Source organism: Penicilliopsis zonata (assembly GCF_001890105.1).
Source record: "Penicilliopsis zonata CBS 506.65 unplaced genomic scaffold ASPZOscaffold_21, whole genome shotgun sequence".
NCBI lineage: Eukaryota > Fungi > Ascomycota > Eurotiomycetes > Eurotiales > Aspergillaceae > Penicilliopsis > Penicilliopsis zonata.
The window spans coordinates 84,913-103,139 of NW_019208929.1; the positions used below are offsets into that span (position 1 = coordinate 84,913).

General features: G+C 51.7%; 8 protein-coding genes across 8 annotated transcripts; 5 read left to right on the plus strand and 3 right to left on the minus strand.

The window, feature by feature from the left end:
• Positions 1–201: 201 nt before the first annotated feature.
• ASPZODRAFT_19755 (hypothetical protein) lies at positions 202–3,934 on the plus strand (the record flags this gene model as incomplete). Its single annotated transcript, XM_022727473.1, has 3 exons — positions 202–367; positions 435–485; positions 555–3,934. The coding sequence occupies 3 exons, from the start codon at positions 202–204 to the stop codon at positions 3,932–3,934; spliced, it is 3,597 nt and encodes a 1,198-aa protein (XP_022577564.1).
• A 1,448-nt stretch (positions 3,935–5,382) lies between these two features.
• ASPZODRAFT_75008 (hypothetical protein) lies at positions 5,383–8,221 on the plus strand (the record flags this gene model as incomplete). Its single annotated transcript, XM_022730013.1, has 4 exons — positions 5,383–5,535; positions 5,580–5,622; positions 5,713–5,886; positions 5,937–8,221. 4 exons carry the CDS (start codon positions 5,383–5,385, stop codon positions 8,219–8,221), a joined length of 2,655 nt encoding a protein of 884 aa, XP_022577565.1.
• A 1,171-nt stretch (positions 8,222–9,392) lies between these two features.
• Positions 9,393–9,887, plus strand: ASPZODRAFT_154799 (hypothetical protein; the record flags this gene model as incomplete). Its single annotated transcript, XM_022726132.1, has 3 exons — positions 9,393–9,490; positions 9,568–9,799; positions 9,858–9,887. 3 exons carry the CDS (start codon positions 9,393–9,395, stop codon positions 9,885–9,887), a joined length of 360 nt encoding a protein of 119 aa, XP_022577566.1.
• Positions 9,888–10,618: 731 nt separating this feature from the next.
• On the minus strand, positions 10,619–11,371 carry ASPZODRAFT_1208966 (hypothetical protein). Its single transcript, XM_022721272.1, has one exon. The coding sequence runs from the start codon at positions 11,130–11,132 to the stop codon at positions 10,752–10,754; it is 381 nt and encodes a 126-aa protein (XP_022577567.1). The 5' UTR covers positions 11,133–11,371; the 3' UTR covers positions 10,619–10,751.
• ASPZODRAFT_1208845 (hypothetical protein) lies at positions 11,259–13,795 on the plus strand. Its single transcript, XM_022721271.1, has 3 exons — positions 11,259–11,948; positions 12,011–13,325; positions 13,390–13,795. The coding sequence occupies exons 1-3, from the start codon at positions 11,384–11,386 to the stop codon at positions 13,472–13,474; spliced, it is 1,965 nt and encodes a 654-aa protein (XP_022577568.1). The 5' UTR covers positions 11,259–11,383; the 3' UTR covers positions 13,475–13,795.
• A 46-nt stretch (positions 13,796–13,841) lies between these two features.
• Positions 13,842–14,429, minus strand: ASPZODRAFT_154801 (hypothetical protein; the record flags this gene model as incomplete). The annotated part of the gene is made up of 3 exons (XM_022726133.1): positions 13,842–13,922; positions 13,987–14,337; positions 14,415–14,429. The coding sequence occupies 3 exons, from the start codon at positions 14,427–14,429 to the stop codon at positions 13,842–13,844; spliced, it is 447 nt and encodes a 148-aa protein (XP_022577569.1).
• A 174-nt stretch (positions 14,430–14,603) lies between these two features.
• ASPZODRAFT_136602 (hypothetical protein) lies at positions 14,604–15,630 on the plus strand. Its single transcript, XM_022724096.1, has 2 exons — positions 14,604–15,291; positions 15,357–15,630. Exons 1-2 carry the CDS (start codon positions 14,897–14,899, stop codon positions 15,463–15,465), a joined length of 504 nt encoding a protein of 167 aa, XP_022577570.1. The 5' UTR covers positions 14,604–14,896; the 3' UTR covers positions 15,466–15,630.
• Positions 15,631–15,752: 122 nt separating this feature from the next.
• On the minus strand, positions 15,753–17,968 carry ASPZODRAFT_169644 (hypothetical protein; the record flags this gene model as incomplete). The annotated part of the gene is made up of 7 exons (XM_022726901.1): positions 15,753–16,006; positions 16,048–16,183; positions 16,356–16,438; positions 16,644–17,103; positions 17,167–17,211; positions 17,281–17,497; positions 17,523–17,968. 7 exons carry the CDS (start codon positions 17,966–17,968, stop codon positions 15,753–15,755), a joined length of 1,641 nt encoding a protein of 546 aa, XP_022577571.1.
• Between the last annotated feature and the right edge of the window lie 259 nt (positions 17,969–18,227).

Sequence of the window (18,227 nt, forward strand, 5' to 3'; positions counted from 1 at the left end):
GACTGCCCGTCAAAATGATTGTTTGTATACAAGGCATACTACTTATGCCAGGACAAGCGAAACCCCTCACCGCTTTCTCCCGCCATCAACACTCGCATCCTCCAGGGGATCTTTTCTGTTTTTCTTGTCAATTCCTTGCGGACGACGGGTGTCCTGTCAGTCTTGTATAGAACCTTTGAGTCAGCCATTCAACCGACCAGAATGATGTTTTATCCGGCCGTGCTCAGCCGTCTGAGCTTCTTCTACCCCGTGGGAAACACCCCCGCTGTCAACTTGACCCAGCATATTCCGTCGACCAAGAAGGCAGATTTGCTCCTTCTAGGCTGTGGCGACGTTCGAAACGTGCTCTTCACGGCCTATATGAATGGTATTCCTTGAATGGGTGGAAGGCCTACTTGGATATGAGGTTGGTTAACCTTGAGTTCTTGTCCCAGCGTCGAGATCTTTGGACATTACGTGCTGTGATATCGAACCTGCTACATTAGGTGGGTAAATGCATTGAGCGGTGGTAAGGCCTGTGGAATCTCTGCTGATTCATATCCGTATTTTCCCAGCTCGAAATATCCTCCTCCTGTCGCTGTTGGTCGAGGATGAGACTCAAACGGACCCTGACACGCTCTGGAGCGTTTACTACCACATCTTCCTGGAGGAAAAATCCCTCGAGGCCCTCGATAAACAAGCCTGTCGTCTCTATGCGGCATCTGCCTCGTGGGAGAAGTGGCAGGAAAGTAAATACGCGGCGCTGTTTAAATTTTGTGACCGCTCCTCCCTCTCGATGATTAGGAACGTCTGGGGTTCTTATCGTGTCTTACAGATGACTGAACAAGAACGACAGGAGCGTAACCAACGATTTCTTGCCGAACTACGTCTGGCTAGAGAGCGGAAAAAGCTGTTTGTCGGCAAGGAAGGCCAAGTCATTACAGGACCCAGATCTCTTGCCCCTGCAGCGATGCTAGAGCTGCTTGATATCGCGAAGCTCTATAAGTTCTACTGGGAAAAGGGTACCACTAATGCAACCGAGGACCACCGACAATATTCGCAGGCTGCATTGCCAAACCCATTGTTTACATCCCCGTCGGGAAAGCTGGCTGATTTGCATTACGGGACGGATCCTCTTCTGGGCTTCCATCTAGCTTTGGGCTACTGCCCGATCACCAAGGGATCTCCCTTTTCAACTTCTTCTTCTTCTTCTTCTTCTTCTTCTAAAGACTCGAATCTCCATAAGGCTGTCAGGGCTGCCAGGCTGGAGTTCTCTGAATGGTGCCTGTCGTTCAAGAATGCCTCCAAAACCTGCATTCTGCGGTTCTTCGTTGGGGATGCGCTTGCATTCTGCCACGCGCTACAAAGCAGATCCTCAGACGGGCAATCCTTGAACACGGGTATATTCCGCGGTCAATATATTTCGGAGGCCATATCCATGAACGAGGAGGATTATTGCGATACTGGCCCTGGCCCCCGCTGTTTTGATGTCATCGACACGTCCAATCTCGCAGACCACTTCGGAGTGATCAATTTCCTGACTGCTGCCGCACCTCTCCTTCATGGACCCAACTCTGCCCTCTACACAGAGTTTCTTCTGCGTCAAGCTAAACCCACCAAAGCGCTGTCTGAGAGCCTCCTCTGTGGGCCTCTATCAACAATGACCCTTTTGCTGGGCCTGTATCCTGTTGAATTCTGGTCGAATGCAACTGCGATTCCGAGCTCTGAAGAGAGTCTTCTCTCCATGTCATTTCAGCAAGCCGGACCCGCCGGCTCACAGAGACAAGAGCATCACCGAGTCATGTGGCGAAATTCGATGTTTTCACTTTCTTCTGCACCATTACATTGGAACGAAGAGGAGCTCGCTCGCACCCTTCACCATGTCTATCTCAAAATGTTTGAATTCGAAGACTTGGCCCACGTGCTAACGAAATCAGATAGACCAGCCGCATACACAAGCAAGCGTACTCTTTATCACCGGGGAAGCTTTGCCCTTCTGCTCCGCCATATCAAACTAAATCAAATGACTGATTGGGATAAAGTAAAGGGGATCCTCCTGAAAAGCCTGATTGATAGTTCGAACACTCGCACAGCACTCGAACACCAGTTCGATCTTTTCACCCAGCTTCATCTCTCATATAGCAGGTCTCTAATCCCCTGTGAATCTCGAGTTGTCATGAAAACAGCATTGGATTTCCGCTCCTGGGATCCAATACCTGCCCTGGTGGCAGTTACGCTAGAAGTACCTAGATCCGCCTTGAGGGCTATTCTGAACATCCAAGCGGAGACGCTTGGACTGCCTGTTCTGCAGTGTAAGCTGAAGGAAACGCGGGAATCCCCAGTGGACGGGATTGTGCATCTTTTTGGCTCTGTCCAGCTCGCCATCGGCCACGTCTCCACCTCAGGCGAGCGAAACGAGCCAGAATTCCATCTGAACATCGCCAATGACGACAAGAGGTTCGCAGGAAAGTGTCCACTCTTCGCTTCCTTTTACGCACCTGCGTCCCTGATTTATGATGGCTTTGAGAGCATGCAGGTTGCACTCGTTGTCCAGGAGACATCTGAAATCGGGCCAATTTTGCGGGTAACTCTGGGGCCAACTCTGGAGATATTCTCTACGGACCTCCAGAGCAAAAGCAGTGTGTATATCAGCAAATATCTCCCGAATACATCGGGATACCCGTCAATTTTGCAGGAAGCGTCAAATTCCGGGCAAGAAGAGAACGAGGGCTTTGGAAGACAGTTTACTATAAAGCTACAGCCGGATTCAGATCGTGTTCAGACCGTGACCGGCAAAGTGAGCTTCATTTCTGAGAAGCCCCGTTCGATACTCAAAGCCGGCTGTGCAGTTGAGACGGTCTTCCAGGTGCCAAACATCGTGGACGTCAAGCTGAAAGGCAGCGATTCGTATCGACTCGCGTACCCGGTTCCGATCGATGGGAACAAGACCAAAGCTCGGGTTGCTCGAACTTCAGCTTGGATCGAGATCATTGCGCCGCTGGTGGAGCCAGGCAGATATCAAGCCGGTTTGATGTACCCGTTCACTACTTACGGGGACGATCTTACCTACCTCAACATGCCTCGAGTAGACCTCGACCAGCTTCCAGAGATTGATGTGAGAAAGCCCAGCGAGATCCAGTGGCTCAATGTCCACGTAGGTGGCATGTTTACCTCCAAGGAGCGTCCTATGAAGAACGGGCTCATCCCAACCGACACTCTGTGCGATTTGAAAGATTCGCTCTTCACCCTCTTTGCGGGATTTGCAGGCGTGCAGGGGCAGAAATCGAACCTTTTCGCCATTAATAACCCACAAGATGGAGGGATTCATCTCATCATTCTCCCGAGAGCATTGTTGTTCGACACCAGCAATCGCAGCGTAGTCATCGACGCGGCCGTCCTGCCTCTGACTCTCGTCCTGATACCAGAAATCAAAGAGTTTCTGGCCTGCTTGATGGAAAGGGGGATGCTCTGCAGCAAAGCCACCGCAGACGAGCTCAAGCTGTGGAAGACCCTGCTTCCTGCCTGGGTAGAGCGATGCCGGACCTGGGAACACCGCTCTACCTGTGAGTATCGAAGGGGCGGCAAAGTACCGGTCTCGCTGGAGAGCGCCCAGCCCGTCCTGTGCTCCTGTGGATCGCACTCGCTCCCCTTGGACTACGGACTTGATGACATCCCAGGCATGAACAAGGCGAGAAAGTATCTTGTCCGCGCGGCCATCTCGCCGGTCTTCTCGTCCCGCTTCTCAGACAGCGACGCCGATTTCCTCTCCCCGCCACGACAAAGAGTGCTCCCAGCTGACCAATGTGGCCTGTGTAAGAAAACAAAATCGGAAACGGGCAAGAACCTGCTGAGGTGTAGTCGGTGCCAGAAGAAATATTACTGCTCGGCGCAGTGTCAGAAGGCAGACTGGATGTTTCACAAACAGGCCTGCGTGGCGGCGAAGTCGAGTACATGACTGGTTCCCTTTGTTTTTTCGGGAACAAGAGATGATCACGGGGAATAAAAAGAAAGAATTAATAAAAGTCACATGGCCCATTTGTTGTTTCTCTGTGTCATCGAGTCTCGTCGTCGGTGTGGAGGAGAATGCAATGACTCGGAGAATTTCGACGTGAGGTGGTGTCCAACCATTTCCCCCCTCCCCCTACCTGACCATTTGTTTGGACTCTCTAGTGAAATGAGACGGTTGTTATTTGATATTGATTGGTTTGTTTCTTCGCATCCGAAACAGAAAAGAGGGCTGTGATGATGTCTGCAGCCAGAAGGCCCAGGCTCCTTGTCAGTCACATCCGACAACGCAGAAACCCATCCGTGGCCATCAACGACTTATCCACAACCCATGAATCCCGATTAACCAATCATCCGAGTCATCGAGAATCTTATTAGCAAACGATTCGGATGGCTGGAGCTAAGTTGGGTGACAGCCTCTGACTAGAAACTAGATGGAAGACACCCACTTGGTGAATCAGTCCTTGACGACCTATCTCTCCATTCCGAATGGAAATAATAACTATAATGATTCGGCTAGTACGGAGTACCGGCCACTAACCACTTAGCCGTTCGGTACTTTCTCATAAACCGCACAATCTGCTGGCGCGTGGCAATAACAGGTAGTTATCCAAGACGCACAACCACTGCAGGAAGCTGCTTCCCCGATGGGCGGTGACGAACCAACCTTGCACAGACACGCCATGCAAGGTGGGAGATGACCCAGATGCGATAGGGTCGTCATTTTCATATTGGGGCTAGAACCCATCCCGGGTGTTGGAGAATCGTTGATCTTCTCCAAGGGCGAATATGTGGCAAACCCGTCAGTCAATTGGACTCGAAAGCGCACACAAATAACACCGCCCTCATCCATCCACGGCTCGACAAGACCGCACATGCTGGAGACAAACCGAGACAGATAGCTCATCGAAGTCTCCAAAGATAAACAACAACGCTGATCCGCCGGGGCCACTCGCATGGATGTGATTTGATCGGCAAAACCTTGTGTCGCCCATTGGACCTGCGTGGATTTCGCATCCCCGCAGTCTGGCTGGGTCTTCTTTATCATTCTGATCTCGCCTCCTTCTCCTCACCGTTCGTTAGTCAGTCACAGTTAGGCACTGCTCACGTTGCTCACTTATCTATACGCCCCCGAAACTTCCTATCTGTCCTGCGGAGCTGTGTCACAGATACGACCGGGGTGGTTGGAGGAGAGGAGAGGGGAAGACCTTCAGGCGGCTTATCTTCTATTATTTGTTGTCCGCTCTGCACACAACTCTCGGACCGTTCGTCCCTTGTCCATCTCGTCCTTATTTGGCCCTCATCTGGTTCCGGCTCACCGTGGGTGTTCCCTTGCCTACTTTTGTGAATGTCGCTATTTCCTGTGGATGATCTTATGCTATTTCTCCACATCTGGGCATGGAAACCATCAAAATCCCGTCGCCGTCCGCCATTCTAGATCCCCCAGACCCTCCTGCTTCTCGTCTTCTTCCCCCATCAAGCCCTAACAAGAAGGCTGCCAGCACGAACTCGAACAGGCTAAAACAGTCCAAGAGCCGTAATGGTATGATGGTGTCTCTCAGTCTCAATATATATATATATTTTTTTTTAAAAAGCCCCCCCCCAAAAATGAAGGAAGAGGAGAGAGGAATGGGGGGAGTCTATGATGCTTTTTAAGCAATAATGGATGGACTGTTGAGTATACCGTGCGCTGACCGTTTCTTTCTTCCCTTTTTCCTGGTCTCCCAGGCTGCATCACCTGTAAGGCAAAGCGGCTCAAGTGCGATGAAACCAAGCCGACGTGCCTCCATTGTAAAAAGCGAAATGTACCATGCGGAGGATACAAGAAGGACTTCAAATGGCGTCCCTTCGAGGAGGGTAATATGGCGGCCAAGGCGACTGCGCCGACCAAGATAAAGAAAGGTATGTAGTTTCTATCCATTTCTATATCTCTTTATATTGATCTTTTGCAGTGCCCAGTCCGCTTTCACCAGTATCTGTCAAGGCAAAGGCGGCAGTTCCGCCTCGACTGGTGAAACGCTCGACTACACAGAAGGCGGATGGAGATGCAATCACCGCACAGCCATCTCACTCTTTGATGACTAGCCCTCTTGGAATCCTAGGTTTGAACGACGAAATGGGAACTGGTTCTTCATTGATAGAGTCTGCAACAGTATGCCTCGGTGATAGAATGGCTCTCAACATCAACGAGCCCCAGGCATTCTATTCACCACCGGAGGATACACCGCTGACAGATCAATCGTCCTGGCTTTCTGATTTCACGCCTCCTCCACCTGCAGCAGCAGCAGCAGCAGCAGCAGACATTCTTATCCCAGTTGATGTCAGTCAAGGCGTTTTTGGATTCTCTCCCAAGTCGGACACGTTCAGTTTCTCTGACCTCCTGGAAGGAGATGGCGATGAAGTTGAGGATATCATCCGACAGGCGGATTCAAGCTATGACCCGTGGTTTCCTCATATCTTCGAGAAGAAGCAGCCCAAACCTCCCTCCAATTACTTCTCGGATCTTTTACGGGAACCGGAGCTGGAGCCTTCGAGCCCTGAAATGCTCATCATGCGCTTTGACCGGTTAACGTGCGGCATTCTTTCCGTCAAGGACGGGGAGACCGAGAATCCCTGGCGAACGTTGATCTGGCCGTTGGCCAAAGACACACCCGCCCTATGCCACGCGATCTACGCCCTGGCCGCGTTCCACTCCAGCAAGGAAGAACCCGCGCTTCGGGTCCACGGCGTGGACCACATGCGGCAGAGCATCGCCTGCATGGTCCAGGGGATCCAGAACATGCGGACTGACGCCGCGCTGGCGACCAGCCTGGCGCTCGCGTTTGCAGATACCTGGGACACGCACACGCGAACATGTATTCAACACCTGCGCGGCGCCAAAGCTCTAGTCTCGCAGGCTCTTCAGTGCGGGATCCGCACGGGCTTGCGCGGCGACGACCTTGAGCGGGTGCAATTCCTCTACAACACCTGGCTGTACATGGATGTAATTGCACGGCTGACCGCGCTCGATGGCGGCGGCGGCGGAGATCAATCGGAGATGGACTTGTCGGTGGCCTTGCAGCAGGCTACTCCCGGCGACGACAACAGGGTGCATGAGATCGACCCGCTGATGGGCAGCGCCTCGACGCTCTTCCCGCTCATCTACCGGGTGACGAAGCTGATCCAGCGCGTGCGGCAGAGCGAGTCCAACTCGCTGGCGCTGGTGTCGCAGGCGATCGAGCTCAAGGCCCAGCTGGAGCGATGGGACCCCCCCGCCCGTTTTGAGCCGCCCGAGGATCCTACATCGGAAGTCCAGCACAGCCTACAAACCGCGCATGCGTACCGGTGGGCGACACTGCTGTACCTGCATCAGGCGGTGCCGGAGATCCCCTCGGAGCCGGCCGCCGACCTGGCGAAACGCGTGCTCCTCCTGCTGGCGACGGTGCCGGCCAGCTCACGCACGACAATCATCCATATGTTTCCCCTCCTGGCGGCAGGGTGTGAGGCAGAGCAGGCCGAGGACCGCCGGTGGGTGATCGACCGGTGGACGACCATCCAGTCGCGGCTGATGCTCGGAGGCGTGGATCGTTGTCTTGATGTTACGATGGAGGTTTGGGCACGGCGCGATGCGTGCCGGGAAGAAGAAGAAGAAGAAGAAGAAGAAAAGGAAGCAGAGGAAGCAATGTCGCGTACATCTTCGGTCTACCCGCGGGCTACTGGGTCGAGGCGAAGACGACGGGCATCCGCCGACAACCGAGAGAAACGGTCTACGGCTCTTTCGCCTTTGGAGAATATAGAATTTACCAGGACTGTCCGCGGACACCTTCATTGGGTCAAGGTGATGGAAGAATGGGGATGGGAGGGTATATCCCCCCCTTTTTTTTTTTCTTCTTTTCTTTCTCTCTCTCTCTCTCTAACATCCAACAGTGTTTTTAGGATGAAAGTAAAAAGCGTAACCCCCGTTCAGATTCGATTTGCCTCATCTCAACCCTCTGCGTGGTTGGACATGGTCCCGCCCGCTCCGACTCGCATCCAACGGCCTCCAGATCTCCGGACCCGGACCAGGTCCAGGGTCTTCCCCCCTCGTCTCTTGCGCAGACGGTGGATTGGCACTTTCTCCTCTGGCGAGATAGGACCGCAGCGAGGCGAGGTATGGTTTCAAGTCGTGGGTGATGGCTACAGTGGCCATTGTTGCGTCGGGCATTGCGTCGTCGTTGTTTCTTTCTTTACAGCTTTAAATAGGGTCCTTTTCTTTTGATCTTCTCCTTTTTTTTTGGTTCCCAGAAATTCTACTACTGTATCATCGATCAGCGAGGTGTTTCCCATGGGACTTTTTATTTGGTTTTAATGAATGGATTGGTTGGGAGCTGGACCTGAACGGTGTATGTGTTGTGTCAGCTATGATTTTTTTGTTCGTATTTATGAAGACGGCGCAATCGGATAACGTCTTGGAAAATTGGTGCAATGGCTTTTGTTTTATTTCATAATATAGCGGACTGCTGACTGAATATGGGTTGAGTATCAGTATGTTCTGCTGTAGGTGTGTCACTGTCACTCCTCGGTCCCGCCCTGGAAGTTATACGGTCTCTGTGCGGGCACGATGATGACAGAGATGGGCATGGAGGCTGCTATAGGATTCTTAGTTCCGATATAGGTATGAAAGATAGTAGGTGAGATATAAAGGCGAAGTAGGTAGGTAAGGTATATAAGGTAAGTAAGAAGAGACGTAGTGTGGTAGATCTTTATACTTGTTAATCTGTTGGGAATCTTCGGCCCAGGAGGATACTACCTTGTTGGGTACCCGATGTCCCTGGATTGACGCGTCGATCTGCGGTCGTGGTGTGGCTCTTGGGAGAAGAGTAAAGTGGAAGTCTAGAACAAAGTCATCAATATCTTGTCTGGTCTCGATTTGATAGTGAGGAGGGGGAGGGGGAGGAGAGGAGGAAGAGGAGGATGCGGGGTAGAAATGGCTCAGAGAGTGGTTCCTATAGAACAGATCCCTCTATATTGCCACTATTGATACTGCCCATAGATAACGAGTATTAATCTCCTCCCTAATCAATAATATCCGGCTTCTATCAGTTTGATATCAATCTGGGTATGTGGTAGCGGGTCGAAACTAAACCCATTCAGGAAAAGAAATCCTCGCTCGCTCGAGCTCTCGATATCCGACCCAGAGACCCTCAACCTCGTTCTTCTCATCCTTCTCCTTATTCCAGGCATGGGATCCGAGCGTAATGGGCACGGAAAGAATGGGCAAGATAGGAAGAGCAGGGTAGAGAGCAAGGGAAGGAGGGGAGAGTATTTGAAGAGACGGCTGGCAGTTGGTTGAGAGAGAGAGAGAGAGTATCATAGAACAAGAACAAGAACAATCTGTGCCTCTCGTCGTTTTTTCTTCCCTGTTAATTTTCCATCCCACTGTGCTCACCATGGCTTTCGCATTCCGTTATCACCAGGCTGCTCAGTCGACGTACAAGCCGCCTCTGATTGCAAACGAGAACGCCTTCCTGGGCGATGTAGACTCGAGGTATGGAGTACCAAATAATGAAGAAAAAAGAAGAGTCGTCTTCCTTTTCTGCCTGTACTCTTTCTGACTGTGTATAGTGAAAAAGACTCGCCCGAGAAGCCCATCTCCGCCGGCTTCTATCGGCTGGAAAAGGGCACCCCCCTCGTCTACACTTACACGTACGACGAGATGAAGATCATCCTGGAGGGAGAGTTTGAGATCTCCGATGAGACGGGGCAGAAGGTCACTGCGAAGCCGGGAGATGTCTTCTACTTCCCCGCGGGGGCCAAGATTACCTTCACCACGCCTTCGTACGGGCTCGCTTTCTATGTAAGTCACGGCGGATTAGACTCCCTCCTGGTGAGTAGTATGCTGACGGAAAATCCAGACGGGCCAACGCAAGCAGGGTGCTGCTTAAATCAATAGAGAACAATGAAATATGATATTTCTTTCTGAAGAAGATTCTTCCAGGAGTCGGTATGGAGTAGAGCAACGAGTAGAGGCTAAAAATAGACCGTCGTATCTAAATGGATTACTCATCAGCCAGATAGGATAAGCGCCAGACTAACCCAAAGCGGTTGTTTGATTTGTACTTGCCTGTTCCTGCCACAACAACAAGAATAATAAAAAACATGCCGCCCGGACAAAGGCTTTCTCATAACAGGTTTCCCCGATCAATAGTTCCTTATAGAACCTGGCTGAGAGCAAACAGACCTGGCAGTCTGTCCAATCAGGACATTAGCCGGTCGCACTTACTGCTGTTGGTGTTGCCCTCCCAATTCCAAATATGAGTCTGTAGTCGTAATGTAGGACATCATCGGGAAGATTATGTCGTACTCCATCATCCTTGAACCTCTGTATCAAGCACTCTGATTAGCTGCTCCTTAATTTCCACCGGACTAGGGTAGCACCCCGTAGATACGGAGTAGACCAGCTGAATCGGACCCGACAGCGCCATCGCACAGACTAGTTCGCGAGATCGCACAGATCCTGGCGTGAGAATCGACCGTAGCATATTCCCGATTCGGCCCAGCCATCATCCCGGAGTGACCGATGGCTTACTTTGTAAGAGGAAGTTTAAAACCAAGTCCTACAGGAGACACAGTTAGCGAGATGACCTGCAGGATGGCCGGAGGAGCCTCTTGGAGCCCTCGGGGTGGGGGGGGGGGATTTCCTTGGTAAAGAGGACCTACTACTCAGCCTCTCTCTCTCTCTCAAGATCCATCGGAATAACCTGGCACTCCAATCAGACCTGGACGGAGCACCTGGTCTCCGATAAGCTTCACGAGCTCGCTGCATTTTTCCAGCAAATCAGCCTTATGACGTCTCGAGCTCGAGTCCCAAACAGGGCCGGGGGGAGGGGGCGTCTGGAGGCCGGCGTTGTCACAGCAACCGACACAGGGCGAGGGGCAACTGGGCGGCACTTGGGCCTGGCGTGGGGACGGGAAAGAGACTGGGAACGACTGGGAGCGACTGAGAGCAAGTGAGAGGAAGAAGAGGAGGAGGTCGTTGGTCCAGGGCGGTGGCTGGCTGTGAGGGACCAGATCGTCACCTTCCCTCCCCTCATCGGGCGCTTGTCGGAGTCTGCAGGGTTTCTTTTTTCTCTCTCCATCGTGTCTCGCTCTCCCTTTTTGTTTTGTGTCGGTTGTTTTCTTTTCTCCATTTTATGATCTGCAGCTTTTGCTCTTGGATTTATTCCCCGAGCCCTGCGTGCCTTGCGTTGCCAGCGAAATTAGGTCGGTCTGTCTGTTGTTATCAAGGGGTGCTGCGTTTCCCTCCGCCACGTCAACAGACCGACTTTTCTTTTCCCCATCGCCTCACAAAAAATAGACGAGCCATAAAGAGAGAAAGAGAGAAAGACAAGAGGGATAGGAAAAAGGAGAGGAGATCTCTATATTCTTGACGAAGCCCGCCATGATGACCGTTGATGTCACGGCTGAGACGGCCGAGCGCCATGGGCTGCGTCTGCCCAACCCTCCACCGCTGTTACACACTCGGTCGAGTCACGAACCCTTCGATCGTCCGTCGACGCCTGCTGAGAATGGTTTCACCAGTCCTGTCCAGACGCCTCAGGGCAGCCCCAGCAAGAACCGTTATCCGCCGGGGTCCATTGACCTGCCGAACGTCTTTGAGAAAGCGCTGAAGTTGACCCCGTCGACGCCCAACAATGCCGCCTACCAGCACCCCATGTTTGGCACCCCTAAGAGCGGCGAGTTCAATGAAAGCGTTATCCACCAGCGGCCGGTCAGTCCTACCCGCCAGGGCAACAAGGAGAATAGGCCTCCGAGCCCGACTCGGCTGGGCAAGGATCTGGGGCTCAAGACCAATGCGGCGGCCATCTCGCGCCAGGAGCCGTATCAGGCCAAGGATCCGGACACCGTGCAGCGGAGACAGGTGCAGCTTCGAGGCCTGACCCCAGAGGAGATGGAGAAACTGCAACAGCCGCGGGTCAAGCGCCTGGTGAATGTCACTCAGCTTTGTAAGTTCCTTGGACCCTTCATACTCGCAATCCTCGAGAGAGAAAGGGCGCTGACCGTTTAGATTTCCTTGATCACTATTTTGATCTTCTCAGCTATGTCCATAACCGTCAGACCCGCCACTCACAGTTCCGCGCCGCATACCCAGACCCCCCCGCCACTCCGATGGACGAGTACGAACCGGCCTTGCTCAAGTATCTCGGTCGCGAGCGGGCCAACCTGCGCAAAAGACGCACTCGTCTCCGCCAGCATGATTTCCAGATCCTGACTCAGGTGGGCCAGGGAGGCTATGGACAGGTGTATCTGGCGCAGAAGAAGGACACGCGCGAGGTCTGCGCGCTCAAGGTCATGAGCAAGAAACTGCTGTTCAAGCTGGACGAGATCCGCCACATTCTGACGGAGCGCGACATCTTGACGGCAGCCAAGAGTGAATGGCTGGTGAAGCTGCTCTACGCTTTCCAGGACGAGAGTCAGATCTACCTAGCCATGGAGTACGTGCCTGGAGGCGATTTTCGCACCCTGCTGAACAATACCGGCGTCCTGCACAACCGCCACGCCCGCTTCTACATCGGAGAAATGTTCTCCTGCGTCGATGCCCTCCACATGCTCGGTTACATCCACCGTGATCTGAAGCCCGAGAACTTCCTGATCGATTCCACGGGCCACGTCAAGCTGACCGACTTTGGTCTGGCCGCCGGCATGCTGAACCCGGTCAAGATCGAGTCGATGCGTGTCAAGCTGGAGGAAGTGGGCAACACCCCTGTTCCCTTTGGCCGGCCGATGGAGCAGCGGACCATGGCTGAGCGCCGGGAAGGCTACCAGTCGCTCCGTAAGCGCGAGGTCAACTACGCCAAATCCATCGTCGGCTCACCCGACTACATGGCGCCGGAAGTGCTCAAGGGGGAGGAGTATGATTTCACCGTCGACTACTGGAGTCTGGGGTGCATGCTCTTCGAAGCCCTTGCCGGGTACCCGCCCTTTGCCGGCGCCACCGTCGACGAGACATGGCAGAACCTGAAGCGTTGGCAGAAGGTGCTGCGCAAACCCGTGTACGAAGACCCCAACTACTTCCTCTCACGCCGGACGTGGGATCTCATCACGCGTCTGGTGGCGGCCAAGGAGCAGCGGTTCAAGAACATCCGCGAGATCCACGAGCACGAGTACTTTGCCGAAGTCGACTTTGCCAATCTCCGTGAGCAGCGTGCCCCCTTCGTGCCCGAGCTCGATTCCGAGACCGACGCCGGCTACTTTGACGATTTCACCAACGAAGCCGACATGGCCAAGTACAAGGAGGTGCACGACAAGCAACGCGCACTGGAAGAGATGGCCGACCGCGAGGACAAGATGAGCAAGGGCTTGTTTGTCGGCTTTACTTTTCGGTACGTTTTTCTCCCCCACCCTCCCTGCCTCGTTCTTTTTTTTACTCTTTTCTAACGTACCCAGTCATCGCAAACCAGATGGATCTGGCGCTCGCAGCTCGCCCCGCAAGGCGATCCCAACTGATGGATCATTCGGCACGATGTTCTGAATTATCTTCTCTTCTTTATTTTTTTTTTTTCACTTCATTCTCTATTATTCGATACGGCGAGCTGGTACTCGATTCGTCTATACGTGAGTTTCATTGGCTGAGATTGAATGGCCTGGCCCGGGGATATCATGGGTTTCATTCTTCCTCTTGTTTTTTTCTTATCCCAAAATGATTTTTATTCCCTTTCCTTTCCTTTCCTTTTTTAATGTGAGCGGGTGCAGTTCTATTTTGCTTGCTGGAGATAATATGTTACTGGTACTCGGCAAGGGTTTCCCCCTGGTTTTCCTGGCGTTGTATGATAGAGACCCATCCGCTGGGCAAGAATCCAAGAATCCAATGGACTTTGATAAATATGTTCTATGTACAATCACTCGGCCTGTCTGACCATCTTGAGAATCTCCGACTCGTTATCACCGACGACGGCGCGTCCATTGGTCCAATCGACGGTCTGAAACGTTAGAATCAAAGTCTCGTAAAGAAGAAGATAGGGTGCGTAGTGAAGGAAGACATACAATCGGCCGCGCGAACTTGGACTGGTCCTCCTTGAACTTGCGAAGGGCATCCGCAGCATCTCTCGCCCCCGCAACAACCTCCCCGGCAGCATACGACGTCCGACCGGCGGCCTGCGCATCCGCGACAAACTCAAGGATACTCCGCACCTGGTCCGTAGTGGGCGCCTCCGTGGAGACCTGCAGCTGGAACTCGCCGCGCTGCTTCGCGGCGTGGATGTTCGTGTCGGAGGCTTGGTCCTCTGTTGCGGTCTCCGAGGCTGTCGCGGACGCTTGTTTGAGGAGGGTCAGCACGCGCTTCGACGCCGGGACGGCCGGCGAGTGGAAGAGGGTGATCGGGTCGAGGGTTTTGGGCTGTCACAATTCGTTCAGTCAATTGCTCCCTTCCTCTTATAGATATCCTTTGCATTGCATTGAATTGAGGGACTCACAAATCGGAATACCATCTTGACGGTGTTTTAGGGATTGATAACTACCTGGTTCGGTTCCTCTCCTTGTTGATGTCTTGTTGATGAAGAAGTTGGAATGACTTGAGTTTGTTGGAATGAGGCAGGCAGGCATTACGTCACGGAAGCTAGCTCTTTTGGACAGTCACATGATTATATGCCTTGCAGCCTTGCAGCCTTGCAGCCTTAGGGACGTACCTATTACCCGATCGCCTTGACTGACATCAATCTCGGCTCAAGGAGAGAGAGAGAGAGAGATGCCTGACAGTAATGATGTCAATCCCAGGCACCGGTGATTGATTTATGGAACCTACCGATAATGAGAGGCCGCAGGTCTTGATGCCTGATGCCTATGACCATGGATATGACCATGGCTATGGCTATGGCTATGGCTATGACAATCTCCATCACTCAACATCATACATCTATTGCAACCTGAGATCAACGTCTTCTGTTAATTCGATAAAATGAACACTACATCTTCCTCCACGCCGATGTTCTTCCGAAACGATAAAAGAACCACCCTCTACCTGGCCGGATGGACTCCATTCAGCGACGGGACTTACTTTCTCATATGTTCGTTCCTCATCGGATTCGCCTTCATCACAAGGGCACTCGTTGCATTCAGGGCCGTGATGGAGCAGAGGTTTCGTACCAAACATCTTGATCGTCAACGCGCCGCCGCCGATGATGAGACGTCAGATACCAAAGAAAAAAAGAACAAAACCATCCCTTTTGATCTTGAAAGAGGCCCGGGAAATCAGCAGACTAGTACCGGGGTCATGGCGCCTCCCTGGCGGTTGATCTGGGATGTGCCTCGCGCTCTTCTTTTTGCCTTGATTGCTACTTGCTCATATCTACTGTACCTCCTTGCCCTCCTTTCCCTAATTTACCCCCCTTGACATAGTCAATACTGATATTTTATAGCATTATAGCCGTCATGACGATGAATGTAGGATATTTCTGTTCTGTCATAACAGGTCTCTTCTTGGGGGAGTTGACGTATGGGAGGTCAATCCAGTGGGCGAGATATTGAGATGTGGCTTGCCTTGGGTTCTTATATACTTTGCTTGAATGATCGGTTTCTTCTCAAAAACTTCATTTATAATATCGACATCCATTACCTAATATACAGGTGGATTCACTACCTGTGGAAGAATTCTGTACTTGGATTCTCATCTACTAGACAATAGACGGTGTCGAGAAGAATAGTCTCGCCCTCTATAAAGTACTTTTAATATTTAGACAAACTCCATTAACTCCAAAAGACCATATCTAAATTGTCGCACATTGGTACGTAACCAGGTAGTTTGTAAAGACTAATCAGTGATTCGCCATCAAGACCTCCTTGCGCCCAATCTCCTGACCGAGTGCATAGGCGCAAAACTGAATCGTGTGGTCCGTAAGAGAGACCTGAATCGCAATTTCGAGCTCGTACATCATCCTTCCGGCCATGATCTGATGGGGGAATCGACTCAGGTCCACGTTACAAAAGTCACAGGCGATCAAGTCAATGCAGGCCATGCCCTCGGGGGTATCTAGTTCATTTGACGTTAGCAAGCCATCCAAGATCTGAACTAAGAGTATATATCTCTCAAAGCCAGGCGGGATATCTTACGGTGCGGGTCCAATTGGCAGGGTGGGGTGACGAGCGTGCATTCGTAGATCTCAATAGGCTTTATGGGCGATTCATGCTGCCAATGAAACAGTCGGACGTTTTGGTATGCCTGATAGTGTGTGGGATATCTTTCGCCCTGTTCATCAATCAAATATCACCTGTTAGCCTGGTGCTCTAGATTGGTAATTAAGGCCCGCGATCTTCAACACTTGCCCTTTTCAACACCCAGTACAGAGATGGTTTGAATGAAAACGGGACAGCCGTGTTTTGTTCAGAACTAGAAAGGGATGACTCAGTTGATCCCAGACCATAATGTCTCCAACACTTGTAAGTGGGCGGGAGACGTCCGAGACAGGCTCGAAGAGCGGCTCCTCTGGAAACCGCTGTCTTCCTGGAAGATGGGTTAGTTAGCCATGGTCTGCTCCTATAGATCTATCTCACACGGGGATTCAATCAAACCTTACGGATACTGTGTAGTGAGCATGGTGATATTGTCCATTTGCTGTAGACAAGCCCTCATTTTATTCTGGAGGTAAGGTGACTCGCTGAAACCGCCAACAAATACCACCTTCTGTTAATGATCATTAGCAACGCACTCCCTCGTTTAGCGACGTAGACAACGGTACTGACATTGATGATATTGCGTCTACAGTGAGTGTTAGCCGCCGTGATCTGTGTCATGATTAAGGCGAAGATCCGGCTCAGAACGGGGTCATAGAGATCGCAGAGATCTCGTGAGTCAAGGACGAGGACGGAGGGTGCTTTCTGACTGAAGGGAATGATTTCTGTCTTGAAACATTCCACAGGAATTTTCCATGACTTGTCTCCAGTGCCATCAAAATCTTGCTTGATTTGCTGGAAGGCATTCATGAACTGGCTTCCTGGCCTAAATAATCTGGGGAGAAATTCATCACAGGCCCCCATGTACTTGTAGGCGAGCAGTTGGTAAAGTCTCGCATCAATGGCGGCCCCGCCACATCGACCACCTGTAACTGTGGTGATCTGATCAAAACAAGGGATCGGATCAATTTCAGTGATATATAGTGTTGTAATGTCCTAGTTTCAAACATAAGCTAACCAGGTATACTAGTTTTATCATCTTACTGGGTAGTAACTCACGACTGTACCTCCACCACAGTCACAGACCAAAACACCATCACCACACTAACCAGTTCATAGATGTGGTTAGGAAAAACCCCAAGCAGAATAAGAGGGAAAAAAGGACAGACTGACCTGCAAGTTCAACTCTGTTTCATGAACTATTGACAGGGCGGCCGCCTCAGGCTCACTCATGATATTGACCCGATGCAAAAAATGGTCGGACCCAAATCCTGCCCGATAGTTATATTGCATCCTGCATGAGACTCTGGACCGCCTCAGGCCAGCTGGCTGGCATTGTGAACCAAAATTCCACCGGACTCTGGGAAGCCTTTGTGCTTGGTGTCCAATACTGCGAAGTGATTTTCGAGACGTACTTGTAGAGCTGAGCAAGAAAGTCTGCAATTGTGGTCACGGCATCCCTCCCAGCAGGTAATTTCATGATCTCAAAGCCAACAACTTTCTCCAGGATCTCATCGTTGAAATCTCCGTGCTGGAGATTCTGATCCAACAGTAGCTTGGTCCATACGAAGGCTTCGGCATCCGGAGTGACCTCAAACCCCCAGAGAGGCGGCACAATGCCCCCCTCAGAATATGAAATTCGGGATGGGACCTTCTCACCTCTGGTACGAGGCGGCCATTTACTTACAGTGGTGATATTGTCGGCATTGCCACCACAGTGGACATATGAAACACCTTTTGATTTCGAAGTGATAAGTGGGAAGAATACAAAGAGATGGCTGGGGAAGATGATCTTACTGGTGCCAGTGGTACCATAGTCCACAGCCACAATGAGCCTTGGAACACCTGGGAAAGAGTCCATGTTGCTTTGTTTTGGTAAATCGTAAGCACAAACTGGTAGATCGTCGAGCGATATTCGATAGACAGCACTGTGGGATGCACTCCTCAAATAGAATGAGCAAAGGAAGGCCATCCATCCTTTTTATATTAGTAGAGAATTCAGATACTTCAAAAAATGAGAGACCTGGACCTCATTCAGTCGCCAGCCTCAGAGTTCCCGAGATAGAATGTTTCTCCCCAGGTTTGGTGGTCTTAGACAGACCATCTCAACCCCCAAAGAA

Excerpts from the sequence above, each read along its gene's own strand:
- ASPZODRAFT_1208966 (XM_022721272.1), bottom strand. The coding sequence starts at position 11,132 with ATGGAGAAAAGAAAACAACCGACACAAAACAAAAAGGGAGAGCGAGAC.
- ASPZODRAFT_1208845 (XM_022721271.1), top strand. The coding sequence starts at position 11,384 with ATGATGACCGTTGATGTCACGGCTGAGACGGCCGAGCGCCATGGGCTG. Across the intron at positions 11,949-12,010 it reads GGTGAATGTCACTCAGCTTT|ATTTCCTTGATCACTATTTT; the intron begins GTAAGTTCCTTG and ends CTGACCGTTTAG. Across the intron at positions 13,326-13,389 it reads TTTGTCGGCTTTACTTTTCG|TCATCGCAAACCAGATGGAT; the intron begins GTACGTTTTTCT and ends TAACGTACCCAG.
- ASPZODRAFT_136602 (XM_022724096.1), top strand. The coding sequence starts at position 14,897 with ATGAACACTACATCTTCCTCCACGCCGATGTTCTTCCGAAACGATAAA. Across the intron at positions 15,292-15,356 it reads GCTACTTGCTCATATCTACT|CATTATAGCCGTCATGACGA; the intron begins GTACCTCCTTGC and ends GATATTTTATAG.